Below are 13,763 nucleotides of genomic sequence, written 5' to 3' on the forward strand. Positions count from 1 at the left end.
TGCAAAGGTGCCGTCCAGCTTTCAGCAGAAGGAATTAGCCAGAAAAGGTTGCTTTGGTCAACAAGAGTTGAAAAATGCCAGTGCTGCCCATTCCCATGTGGAATGCTGTGGGTGGATGTGCAATGGGTGGCTGCCCTAGTCCCACATCAGGACTCAGAGTCTGAGTGGTCTCATCAGGTCTCCTTATGACAAGTTCAACACTCTTCACCAGGAGTGGACCTGATTACGGAAAAGTAATTTAGATTTGGAGATAGCTGAGGTCAGAAGAGACCTTTGGAGATCTCTGAACCAACTACCACTCAAGGCAGGTCTAGCTTGAAGTTAAGGCCAAGTCTGGAGGTAAAACTTGTTACTCCTGGTCTTGTCTAAGCAGGTTCTGAATATCTCCAAAGATGGACATCACCCAATCTGGGTTTTTTGTTGTTCTGCCCCTTATTGTAAAGCCTTTTCCTTACATTTAATGAGACTTTTTCATTGTGTCTCATGCTATCCCCATGCTTCTCCAATAGATTTGGGTCCATCCTTTCTACACCCTCCACACAGGAGCACTCCTGGACCTCTCAGGGTTTCCTGTGTCCTTTGTTCTCAGACAGTCACAGCTTGTCTGGTGGCGTAAGTATAGCCTCACTATTTGGTATTTTGTTTTTCCATCCCATCCTTAATCAGGAGCTCCAGCATCCCATCAGAAATGCTGTCAGTGCCCTCACATCCCAGAGAGAAATCTTTATTTTCCTAAGATTGACCATGCAGCACAAAGCCACTGAAATCTTTCCAAGCGGAGAACTCCCGTAAAATAAATACAAAGGGAAATGTTTTCCTCATTGTGTCACTGCTGTGTTGCTCATCCCATTCACAGAGGGTGGAGGTGGGGAGTGGGTCCTCCAGCTCACACCAGTGTACCTGTAACTCCAAGCCATACCACACCCTTCCTTCCCTGGCAGCAAACATCTCTGATGGCAGGAGCTGTTTTACGAAGCTTATGTTTTTTTTAAAGGATCTTAAAAATAAATAGGCTTTAGCCTGTGTTCGTGCCTCCCCTCCTTGAAACCCCCTCTCACCCAGCTGTGAGTGATGCTCAGTGCAGGACGTCTCCTGCTGGCTTTGCTGCCCTTGGGTGGATGTCACATGGAGTGATTCCGTGTGTGCTCTGAAGCCTAATTACACCTCCAGGAGTGGGAAAAAAGAATCCTGGGAGGAGAGGTCAGTTTGACAGCCTGAGATATGCACTGGGTTGGGGTTTTTTTTGCATCACCTTCCTTCTATTCCTCAGCAAGGAAGAACCTCTTTGTACCCCAGCAAGGTTCCCTGTGCCCCGCAGGGTGTTGCAGCTGCAGCGTGGTGTTATTAGCGCTGCCAATCACGGCTCCCCAGAGCGGTGCTGATAATGAACCCACCGTGAACTCGGCCACGGCTGGAGTGGGATTAGCAGGGAGCAGCCTCCATCCCTTTGAAGGGTGCAGGGAGTGGGGTTGGGACCTGCCTGTTCCCAGCATCGTGTGGAAAGGTGCTGTGAGCAGGCAGTGGGCAAGGAGAACTACGGGGGGATCTGGAGGGGCTGGAGTGTGGCTCAGGGAGTTCCTGTTTGCTCTGGGAACTAGGGACACTGAGACTGTGTGAGGGCAATCAGCCAGCACAAACATTACCTGTGCAGACAGAGGGGGCTTTCTTGCTGCTTACAAATCTACTTCCAAGCCACATTTCCTTTGAGTTAGCACTAACACAGGGAGGGGAGAGGTGTTCTTGCATGAATAATAAAACCAGCATCCTCGTGTCCATCAGACAAGATAAAAAGCCCCCAGGGACACAGGGGAAGACAACATTATTATACAGGTCACCAGTAGGTTATTCTACAATCCTCCTGTATGGGACTTGACTCACTGATGCTGGTAGCACCAGCCACAATAGGGGACTGTGTTCCTGCTGCAGGGCTGTGGGGAGGGGTGGGCAGGGCAGGATCTGCCCCAGTGCTGGGTTACACTGTTCAACAGCTGTAATTGTTGCAGGTGGCAAAAACAGTAGCACCACTGAAGGACCCAAGCCACACGAAACATGCTTTCAGCATATCCCTGTCATCTCCCTCCCCCTTTCCCAGGGGTGATCTTGCCAGGATGGCTAAAGTGGTGGCAGCCTGGAGGGGACATCAAGGTGGCACAGTGACTGGGAAGAGCAGTCAGACCTTTCCAGGTGTTGTGGTCTTTCTCACGTGCTCCTGAAGTGTGAACTCCTCTCTGCCACACCAGATGTGCCAGGAGCCAGAGGGAGAACGTGCTCGATGGGGTGCAAGACTAATCTGCATTGCAGAGTGAAAACTGTGGCTGGGACAGACTCATGGCTTTCTGTGGATATGGTGGCATCCCCATTGGCAGCTGGTGGCTGCAGGGGCAATGACAGGAGCCATCCTGCACCCAGGACCTTTCTGGTTCTGGGCAAATCTGAGACACAAGCACCTGCTTGCCCTGCTGTGGGCTTTCCTGCTTGAATCCCTCAGTTCCCAGCTTCATCTTGGTGTGAGAAATTTGCCTGATGTCATGGCTAGGTCACTTATCCTGCCTGCCAGCTTGGATTAGATCCTGTGATTTGTGTCAGATCAGATTTTGGAAGATATATTTCACACTGCTGGTGTGCAGTGCTGGTGGGCACAAAGTTGGTGTGAGGGGGAGAAGGAACAGGACAGAGAGATTTCCTGGGTTTTATACAGCTTCTCTTCTCTTCTCTTCTCTTCTCTTCTCTTCTCTTCTCTTCTCTTCTCTTCTCTTCTCTTCTCTTCTTTCTCCTTGTATGTGCTATAAGGGTGTGGTGGTAAAAATATTAGTATTTCAGATTTGAGGGATGTGGCTCAGAAGTTGATCCAATTTGAAACAACATCCCTTTCAACCCAAAGCTAACAGTCTCAGACTGTTTCAAACCTCTCACTTCAGAACTAAGATAATAGTGGGTGGGCCACTCCTACAGGCCCCACCAAGACACATCTCTCCGTGTTGTCACTATTTGATTCCTTCTCATGATTGTGGCACTTGGCAAGTTCCCCAGGGATGGATACCTGGCTTTAGTGACACTTAAACTGTTATTTTCCTCACCTCTTTTCTTTTTCTCTGAAAAAGCATATAGGCTGGATCTCTGTGTTCACTGTGCAGATAACAGGGGAGCAGAGAGGAAGATACTGTCTGAATGTTCCTCACTATGACCATAGTTACTAAAGCCTCTCTCTGGGATGTCAGTCAAAGCATTTGGATTGTTAAGCACTTAGAGGCCCCAGATTCTCTGAGCTCTCTGCCCTGATGCCACCAGCTCTGCTACAGCATTGCACTATCAGGACAGCCACAGGGGACATGAGGGACCTCACTCCTGGAGTGGTGGGGTGGTATTTCCTACGACCCATGGTGGTATCTCAGTTGCTCACAAGCAGCCATGTTTGGTTTGGTTCTTCTGGTTCCTCACCCAGCAGATGGAACAGGAAAGGTCCCAACCACTGCCTGAGCCCACCAAACATCCTTGCTGAGTACACTCAGCCAGTGCACCCAGCAGCACTGCCTCCCCTCTGCCAACCCAGACATAAAACAACCAGATCCAGGCAGCATCCAGCTGGAAAGAGCTCCATTTTGTAAAATTGAACTTTGCCACAGCACTATTGAGGTGGAAAAAAATTGAGCAGCAACCACGTGGTTCTCAGAGCCCAGAGAGGATTCACATCACCATAGGAGCATGATGGGCACTTTTTTAAACGAACAGGTCTTTAAAAGAAGTCCTTGCCAAGTGTCAAAATATTTCTCAGTGATATTAAGGGCCTTTGGCAGCCGTAATTTAACCGTGAAGGAACCTGATGCCGGCAAAGGACCGCACAGCTGGAAATTTGTGCTGCAAAGCACCATTTTATGGCTGTTAAGCTGTTGGCCTCTCAACGTTGTAAAGCTGTTAAACAAACACAGCCCTTGGCTCACAACACATGTCAGGGAGGCATAGTGTTTTGGCAGGAGCAGACTGGTGGCAACAGGGGCTTCAAAAGAGCTGTGAAGAGGTAGAAATAAGCAAAGGAGGAAAATTCAGGTGGAGGGTGACATGCCTGTTGGCCATAACAGCCTCATGCCGAGAGAAGGTGGTCTTGGATAGAGTGTGTAGGCTCACATGGAGTTGCATCTTCCCCTGGTTTGGCATCAGATAAGATTGCCACACGCATATGGATCCCATACATCTTACCACTGTCATAGTTGCTGGTCAGTAGACCCTTAAATCACTCTCTTGCAGGAAGGTGATATCCTAGGGAAGCCTAAATGTAGAAAATTTGGATGGTACTGGTAGCTTTGAATGGGGAAATAGGTGTCCCAGGAGGATGAACCATATGCTGCAAACTACACATCCTTTGCTGCATATAGTGACATGTTGAAGCAAGCTGCATTAGTGCCAAAAGATGCCCCAAGAGCAGCCACAGCCTGGAAAACCCAAGCTGACCCCTGGTCCCAATAAAGGCATAGCAAATCCACAGAGAAGAAATACACTTGCTGAGCCCAGCACTCAAAAATTCAGAGAAAATGTCCACAAAAATAAGGAGGTTCCTGTCTGTTTCTTTACTGTTTACTCCCATTCTCTTCTAGCAATCATTGTTTATTCCTTTGGCTTGGAAGCTGATCTTAGGAGGCAGGAACAGCTGGTCCTGCTGTGGGGAAGTGTGGTGGGAGATGCCTCCAGCTGTGCTGCCTGCAGCCACCTGTCTAGTACAGGCACTCCTTAGACTGCTGCCACGAGCTCTTTTTCTGGGTCAGAAGCTGTATTAGAAGAACACCAGTGACTTTTTATCATCAAGAGGGCACCATACAGAGATGGACAGGGTGGTCTTCCCGGGCTTACAGGACTCCTTCCCTGTCCAGCGGTCCCACCCTCCAGTGATGCTCCAACTCCTGAAGTTTTCCAAGAAATGTGTCTGCAAGACCCATTCTTTCACAACCAGCCTGTGTTAAAACTTATCCAAAACAACCAGACTGTGTGTGGTACACTGTTTTCTCTGCCAGATCTTGACTGTGTGATATCTTTCATTGCTACCAGACAGACCAAAGAGAACTGCAGGAGTTGTGGTTCTCACACTGCTGATTAAAAGAGAGGTCATGGTAGCATCGTTTGTCTTGCTTGCAGCATTTCCTCCTGTTTTTTCCATGAAAACTCTAAATTCTGGAGTCTAGTTTCTGAACTTCGTGGGTTTTGTAATGCAATGTCTCAGCCATGAAGGGGAGGCTGCAAGACTGGACTCTAGATGGTTGGAAAGCAACAAGCTAAGCAGCAAGAACTGGTGCTGGATGTGTGCATTCAGGTGCTGGTTCATGTGGTTGCACACCTCCATCTTCTTGCAGTCCCTTCATTGATGTGTGCCCATGTCTTAGTCCTGCCAGGTGGCTGCAAAGAAATGACTCAGTGCTAAGAGGAAAAAGCTAATGGGACATTTACCATTTAGAACTAGGAAAAAAATGTTTGTGGGTTTGTTTCCCAGTGACTTGGGTAATCCATTTTGAGGAGATGGACTAGCAAATTATTGCTGCTGCCTGGTGAAATTGTTTTTTTCCCTCCCTGATGGACACAGCTCCACTCTGTCTATTTTGTCACTCAAAAGCAGCCATTTTGATGAGAAGTGGGTGAGATTAAGCCAAAATCTGCTAGCCTTGCACGTCCTCTTGCTAAGCAATTTGCTGCTTCGCTGCCTGTGGAAGATTGCACTGAAGTTGCTTTCCTGGCACCAGGAGCCGTTTTGAGAATTAGTGCAAAACTAATTTGATTACAAATCTCAAAGACATCAACAAAAGCTATTTTTAAGTTTTTGAGAAGTATGGTCTGAATCAGACTGTTCAGGGAAACACCACAGGAGTTTCTTACCATTATTTCAGCCACAAAATTATCCAAAATTGTGGAATCCTGGTGCAGTTGGCTGGCTGAGATCTGGCATGTGCCCATCACCAATATGTAAAGCTTGTGGTCAGCACCTGGGGAGCATCATAAGAGACCAGCACACTGCTTACCTTGGTGCCTCTCTTGGGTTACTAAAGGTGTTTGTTCTTCCTTCTTAGAAATATTGTGTGCTTCCTCATAAACCAACCTCTTATAATCATCAGAACTCCAAAGCTGGTTATATATAAAAATATAAATAAGGTTTAAAAAAAGCACCACTGTCCAGAGCCAGAGCAGGATGGTGGGGATCACATCCTTCCCTTGACATCCTCTGGTACAAACTGAGATCTGTGTCAGGTAATGCAGGAGCACTGGTCATAATTCACATCATGCTTATTCACATGCACCTCTCAAACCTTCGCTGCCTTCAAAGAGAGCCTGAACAAGCTGTTTTAAGGACTATGCTTAGGTGTTATCCTTCCCTAGGCCATGGGAGCTGAGGCCTCTGCAAGGGAGCATAGCTCTGCAAAGGAAAGCGGCTCAAGGTGGTCCCTCAATCCCATTCATCCCACATGCAGGGGCCATGATCTTCCCTCTGAGCACACCCCAAAGAAACACTGCTCACCTCATGGGATGGGAGGTTACACCTGTACAATTCGCCCTGTAATTTCAGTTTTAGCCTTTAACACATTATCCATGTCGCTATTCCCTCTCCTGTGGGCTCCTAACTGTGTCTGGTGTGGGGAGGGCAGCAGGGCTCAGCTCTCAGGGCCAGGGCTGATGGCTGACATTTGTTTTGCTCGTTTGCTTCAAACTCTACAGCCCCTTGAGTGTATTCTGCAGGTAGTTTGGCCAGGAGCTGCTGTCAGCAGTGCTTGGAAGAATCAATGATAACCTTTTCCTTTCCTAAGGAGTTACCTACGTGCCAGGGAGCAGAGGATGCTGAAAAACAAATGAAGCTGGGATTCTCCATGGGTCTCCCTGGCATTATTCCTGATATTTAAAAAAACAAACCAGTTCTCCTCTGGTATTATTAGTCTTTCTGTCTTGGCATTTAAACAGAGATTGGCATGGTCAGTATCTGCAGACACATCCTGTGATGCTCTCAGGGGTTTCTCTGAAGGTTAGGACACCAAGGGTGCTGCATCCAAAGTGCCTCAGTTCCTCCATGCTGAAGGCATTTTGGCATTGTGACACCCAGTAATGTCACTGCACAAGAGACCCAGTAAACCCACATCATGGACACAAAGGGTATTTGGGTCCTGGGAGCATGTCTGGGTGGTAGGGTAGGAGCAAGATTCCTCTGAGCCTCAAGACTGGCACTTTTTGGGGTCATCTCATGCTATAATGCTGTTTCAGTATTTAATTCTCCTGGATTTTATCTTCTTTTATCTTCAGTATCAAACTGAAGAACTGAGCTGAGTCTGTGCACCTCTTGCAGGTATGCCTGAGCAGCAGCATCCCAGAGCACCCCATGGTGAAGTGTCATGTCCCTCTGTGTCACCCTGTGCCTAGCAGCAGTTTTTCACTCTCACAGATTCAGCCACGGGGTTCATGCTTATTCTTGTCTTCATTTCAGGCATGGAAGAAACGCTGGTTTGTCCTGCGCAGCGGTCGGATGAGTGGCGACCCCGATGTCCTGGAGTACTACAAAAATGACCACTCCAAGAAACCCTTGCGTGTCATCAACCTCAATTTCTGTGAGCAAGTGGATGCGGGCCTCACCTTCAACAAGAAGGAGCTGCAAGACAGCTACATCTTCGACATCAAGACGAGTGACAGGACCTTCTACCTGGTGGCTGAGACTGAGGATGACATGAACAAATGGGTTCGCAGCATCTGCCAGATCTGTGGCTTCAACCAGTCCGAGGAGAACACAGGTACCATGACAGACAGGTCCATGGCTGAGAGCACCTTCTCTCCTGTCCTCCCAATGGGCCCAGGTCCTCTTTCAGATCAGACCTGTAGGAGGGGAGTGCAGCCTGCCACAAGGCTGGGGGTGCTGAAGTGGGAAATGGATGGGCATGTGGGAAACTTTCATGAGGCTTTTCTGCCTTTGACATCTAAAGAGCTGTCTTGGCTACTGTGAGAGCAAATAATTTTTACCCTCCATAAATGTAGACCTTTCAGTCTCTTGCAAGAAGTTGTGGTGTTTGGGGATTTTTTTAGCTGCAGCCTTTGTGCCTATCCATCACTAAAATCCCTTTGAGAGTGGTGGGAACCAGCAGTGAAAATACCCCTTGCTCAGAGGTTTCAATCCCTTGATGGAATAGGGGGAGAAGCTTTACTAGAACGATTTTCCTCTCCACTGCAGTTGTCCCCACTGCTGACAGGCTCTCATGTGGAGGACAGACATACTTCCTACACCTGCATCTACATCTCTTCCTGGGACCCTCAGGAAAAGCATTGGGCAGGGGGAAGGAAAACTCCAGGTAGTTTACGTGCAGTGAGGGGACCTATTGTCTGAGTTGTGCTCCACCATCCAAACTCAGTTGCATTTGGGCAAGGCTCTGCATTAAGCACCAGTGAGCTGCCTCTGCTTTCCCAGCACCGTGAGGGCACACATAAATCCCAAGTGAGATGGGATGGGGGAGTGAGCCTGGGGTGCAGCTCTGCAGTCACTTGCCCGTCCCATTATACGTGGTAGCACCTCTGGGTATCTTTGCTTCACCTCATCTGGTCCAGTCTCATCCAAGGGACTGTAGCCCTGTGCTCTGTCTACATGAAATTCCTTATAATAATGTCCAGGTTGAATCTGTTTTGGTCCCTTGTGGAGCAGCTGCCATCCGCAGGAGTTGAAACCCTGCCAAGAGCTTGTCAGGCAGGACAGCAAACAAAGCGTCGCAGCAGCGCGGATGCGATCTTCGCTGACTGACGCATGGAACAGGATGTCACCTTGGCAATGGGTGCACAAGTGGCAGAAAGGATCCTTGATAACGTCGCCAGCCAGGTCTGTCAGGGAAAGGTCAGGCTAAATAAATTACATACCGTTCCAATGTCAGCAGCGCAGCCCTCGAGGTTCGGCAAAATTGTTCAGGCCCCTTTTTTAAGAGCTGTTTCATTGCAGGATTTTCCATTTTGCGTGCATTCAGCTGGGGGAACTGTTTTTCTTCTCATTTAGTAAAATGAGCTTTCAGCCCAGCGGCAGCAGGATCGATACGGGACTTCAGTGAAATATAAATCTGGGCAGCAAAAGGAAAAACAATCTCCCGCTTGCAAGTACATCTGTCCCAGAGGGCACACAGGGATCATCAGGCTGCAGAGATCCAAGCACTATTCCCTGCAGGATCATGGAGTGACATCAGCAAAAGAGGAACAAAAATCCCTATTTGTAACAGAATCACAGCTCGTTAATGCTGTAGGGAAAGTACCCACTTGAAACAGTACCCAGCTGCCAAAGTGTGATTTTCTGAGTAAGCCAAGAAAAAGCCTGCAATGGCAGATGCAGCAGATGTGTCCAGATGCTGCAGCAGAGAGGGAGCATGAATTATTTAGGGCTGGCGCTTCGCTTCGGTCGTTGCCAAAGCAGTGACCCCATGCTCACCTTTCCTTCACCATCCCTGCTAAGTAATGGCAAATAGATCATCCATTTCCCAAGGTGGGTAATGTTCATTTGAAGAACCCATGGCCTGAGGCTGGGCGGAGAAGTTGAGGGATCATTGGAGCATGACGAGTGTTGAGAGTCTTGTCCATCTTGACATATATAAGCTCATCATGTATACTTCGTGAGGTGTCATCTGGAGGGGTAATGAAACAGTTGTAGCAGTGTTTGTAACTGTGCCATGCTGTACTCTCTCTTCATCACCTCCTTGAGGTCAAGGGTGAATGGATGGGAGAGGATCAAAAATTTGTGCAAGATTAAGATAGTTCCTGAGTAGAAACAAAGCTTGGGACACTTGGCATTTTGTTCTTGGACCTTCCTCCCCTCACCCTCGAGCTTCTCTGTGCATTGTTGTGGCCTCTGCTTTGGAGAATGAATGAGTCGGTAATTGGATGAGCCAAACAGAGGGAGGAAAAGGTAACCATCATGGGCAGGAATAGCTTCATGCTAATTGTAGCAATTAATTAACTAAACCTCCTTTCTCCCAGCAGACAGGCAGCGTGGTGGAACAAGATCAGAAACTGTCAGGGAAGCCACTGTGCACATTTTTCTGGTTGTACTTGTTCCTGGGTGTGTAACTTCTTTATACTGACCCAAAAGCCTTGCAGAGTCTGGCCCCACAGTCAGGCTGTTCCCAGCTGGGCTGTACTCACATCCCAGCTAGGGGAACACTCCATAACTGGCAAACACATTTACTGCAGTTGCCATCATATGCTGAATTACTGCCTCCTCGAAGGGACACCCCAAATCAGCTGAGCCCCAGCCACCAATCGGTAGTATGCTTATAACCCAGTGATGATGGAGGACAAATTCATTAGCTTTTGGGGCAGTTTGGGTAAAAGCCTGTTCCACCAGCTCCCCGTGACACTGGGGAAAAGGCAGAGTAAAAAGGCTTTTTAGCATGATGTAGTAAGCAAATGGGCAGCCTGGAAGCAGTGATACAAACTGGCTGCAAACCCTCGGCACCAGTGTGGGACCAGTGTGCTTATGCGCTGCCCATGCTCCCAAAAGGCAAAACAATTAAAAGGCAAACAGATTTACACCCTTTGATGCTTCTTTCCATTTGCAGCTCAATGGGAGAGTGTAAATTTTCTGTCACTTGGTTTTCACATTAGTCCTTCAAGTCCTGTCTAGACAGGGGGACTCTCAGGATTAAGAAGGAGGCTAGACTTCAGGGCAGTTTAATGTCTTGCTATGGCTCACTGCTGGTTTGCTGATCTCCAGCTGCATTTTACATCTGGTTCAGCGGAAGGAAGCTCGTTTCAGCCTCGGGGTCTGAGTGTCAGTGAAGCAGAGGGTCCTGCTGGCTGTCCCAAGGAGCAGCCGCTCAGCAGAGTCACCCTAGTGGCTTTGTTCCCTGCCTTGACCTGAAAATAATTGCAGAGCAGCACGATTACATCTGCCAGGAGAAGGGAAATTAAATTGATTCTAAAGTGTTTACCCAGACTGTGGCAAAGCTCTTTGTTTCTGTTAACACCTATTTACTTTGAGAGCTAATTACTATTTTTGAACAAGCAGAACCTCACAGGATCCCAGCTCCTCTGCGTGTCTGAGGAAGCCAACCATGCTCGAGTGGGTTTGCTCCTGTCTCAGTGCTGCCTTTACACTGCAGTTTGCCCTGCTACCACCTTGAGTGATCCAAATACAACACGGGGAGGCCAGGCAGGGACCCTGGGCCACAGGCTACATGAGAAAGGCCAGTGCGTGGGTATCTCAAACCGTCTGCATTTTCCCTGCCCTAGTGGGCAGGCAGCCAGGGCTCAGCTGTGAACTGGATTTTCTCATATGCTTTGTTTGTTGAAGTTAAAAAAAAATGCCAAATCCCACTAAACATATCTCATGTGCCATTAACCCTTTCTGAAGCTGATGCTTCAGCCAAAGCCCCTCCTTGTCCCATCCCCAGTATGACAGAGGTGCAGCTACAGCAGCCTGTAGTTTCATTTCTCATGAACCGATGTGTGCCCATGCAGTGAGCATGTCCTTGAAGGGGCCCTGTGGAAGGATTAGTTATTTTGAAGGATTCAGTAACTTTATTAACTTTCTGTCAGTTTAGTGTGCCACCCCCAGCGCCTCCCTGGAGCTCCACTTCTACCTCCTCCATGGAAAAGAGGCTCTTTCAGGGGCTTGGATTTGTGGGTGCTGACCAAGCATGGGTGGGATTTTAAAAGCTTATTCATGCACATTATTTATGCCCCTGTGCTAGAGGTTTAACCCAGACATGAAACCAGGGAAGGGAATATTTTTGGGTAAGTAGAAGTCCTTGTTCTGAGCTGTAAGCTCCTTCCACTTGGAGTGGGTGAGGAAGGCGTGGGAAAAGGATGGCACTGGGCTCCTGCCCTGATGAGTTGTGTCTGGCAGCAGTAGCCTCTCCCACCCAGTCCAGGCAGTCCAGGCATGTTGTCTTTTTTTTTTTTTTTTTTTTTTTTTTTTTTTTTTTTTTTTTTTTTTTTTCTTTCATTCCCCATCTGGGACTTAATTTCTTTTATTGCTTTCTGTCAGGGGGTTGCTCCAGGGCAGTTCAGAGTTCTGGCTAACTCCCCACTCTATCTCCAAGGCTTGGCATTGGTACTTTACATCATGACAGGGATCAATCCCCAGCAATCCCAGCACTGTCTCGCTGAACATAGGTCAGGGCTGAGCATTAAAGTTTAATGGAAATGTGTCTCTCCTTCCTCCTTCAACTCAGACATGCTCATTCTAGCAGTTTAGTGGATCAGCCTCTGGATACCAGTCACTGTCTGCTCACACTGCTAAGACCTGCACCTCACATGTGTGGGTCTCTTTGGCTTGGTTCTGCCCCCCGTCCTCCACCAGTTGCCCTATTCCAACCAGTTGCTCTCCCAAGTGAGAGCAAATTTATTGCTCTCGCTTGACTTGCTTTGGTTGGGGTCCCATATGGACCACAGGCTGGTTGCCCCCCAGCCTGCTGCCTGCTAGTCTGTGTTATGATCCATCTGGCTGCTCTTGCACCCTCTTCGCTTCTCTCCCAAAAACATGTTTGTCCTAGCAACAAGCCAGTGATACCTCCAGCCTCATCAATTCCTTGCAGCAGCCAGGTTTGCCTGGGTGTTTGCCCAACAAAGGGACCTCAAGATGGACCAGAGAAGAAAACAACAGAGATACCCCTGAAGACTTGTTGGGAGGACAGGAGCTGCCCAAAAAACTAAGTGAAGAGGCTTTGGGCTGCAAGACTGGAGTAAAACCAGGTTTCAACATTGTATACCACTCATCTCTCCCAAACACTCCCAAGTCAACAGTGTTCTCTATCCCTGCGTGCAGGAGCAGGACACTAGGGAGCTCATGCAAGGTGACAGTTCCTGCATTCCTGCCACCACTGCCTCTCTCATAGCCAGGAAGAACCAAAGCAGAGGTGAAATACACAAGACCAGATACTTCCTTGCTATCGTGCCTCGCACGTGCCTCCTTCCTTCCCTACTTGTGCCTTGGAGGAGTTACAAGCCCAGAGCCCAGCCAGGGAGTGTGCAGAGGCTGAGGAATATGGAATGAGAATTGGGGGGCAAGGAGGGATATGTGGGGGTGTCTTTGTGTCCCTGTCAGCACCTGGGCCCTGCTGTGTGTTGTTTTGGGATCTGCAGACAGCACTGCCACCTAAGGGCAGTGGAGCAGGCAGCCCCTTGTGGAGCCTTGTGCCCTCAAGTGGGCCAGGACTTCCTAGGATCACAGAATGCTTTGGGTTGGAGGGCACCTTAAAGATCATCCAGTTCCAATCCCTCACCATGGACAGGGACACCTTCCACTAGACCAGGTTCCTCAAAGCCCCATCCAACCTGGCCTTGAACACTTGTAGGGATTGGGGCATGCACAACTTCTCTGGGCAACCTGTGCCAGTGCCTCACCCCCTTCACAGGAATATAATTTGAACCTTCCCCTTGTCAGTTTAATTTATTCCCCCTTGTACCACTTGACTTTTTAGCTTCTGTTGACACAAGTCAGTTGGTCTTGACTCCATATTTAAGCCCTGGTATGACTTGTACTTGGATATCAGCTCACATGGAGGCCAGTCTGTACCCTGGCAGACAGTACAACAAGCAATGGACAAGGGTACATTTGAGTTGAGCTTGACCCAAGGGATGGACAGGGCATATCTGATTGGATTTTCTCCAGATATCTCACCTTCCCATGTTTGTTCACCTACCCAAAGACCTAATATCCCCTGCCCCATTTGGGACTTGGAGGTAGCTTGTGTTGGGACAGGAATGTTTATCCTTGAGCCCTGTACTCTGACCTGCTGTCCCACCATACATGCAGATGCAGCTTTTTCCTCAGTGTTCCC

The 13,763-nt window shown here is 48.6% G+C and overlaps 1 protein-coding gene across 3 annotated transcripts in view; it reads left to right on the plus strand.

Moving 5' to 3' along the window:
- Positions 1-13,763, plus strand: part of GAB2 (GRB2 associated binding protein 2) — an 89,937-nt gene that overhangs the window by 45,367 nt on the left and 30,807 nt on the right. For all 3 annotated transcript variants that reach the window (XR_014589399.1, XM_083855714.1, XM_083855715.1), the window contains exon 2: positions 7,448-7,748. Coding sequence is in view for 2 of the 3 variants with exons in the window: in XM_083855714.1 (XP_083711840.1) it covers positions 7,448-7,748 (301 nt within the window). In the remaining variant the exon portion in view is untranslated. The remainder of the gene's footprint in view (positions 1-7,447; positions 7,749-13,763) is intronic.

Source organism: Zosterops lateralis, assembly GCF_965231275.1.
Source record: "Zosterops lateralis genome assembly, chromosome: 2".
Classification (NCBI taxonomy): Eukaryota; Metazoa; Chordata; class Aves; order Passeriformes; family Zosteropidae; genus Zosterops; species Zosterops lateralis.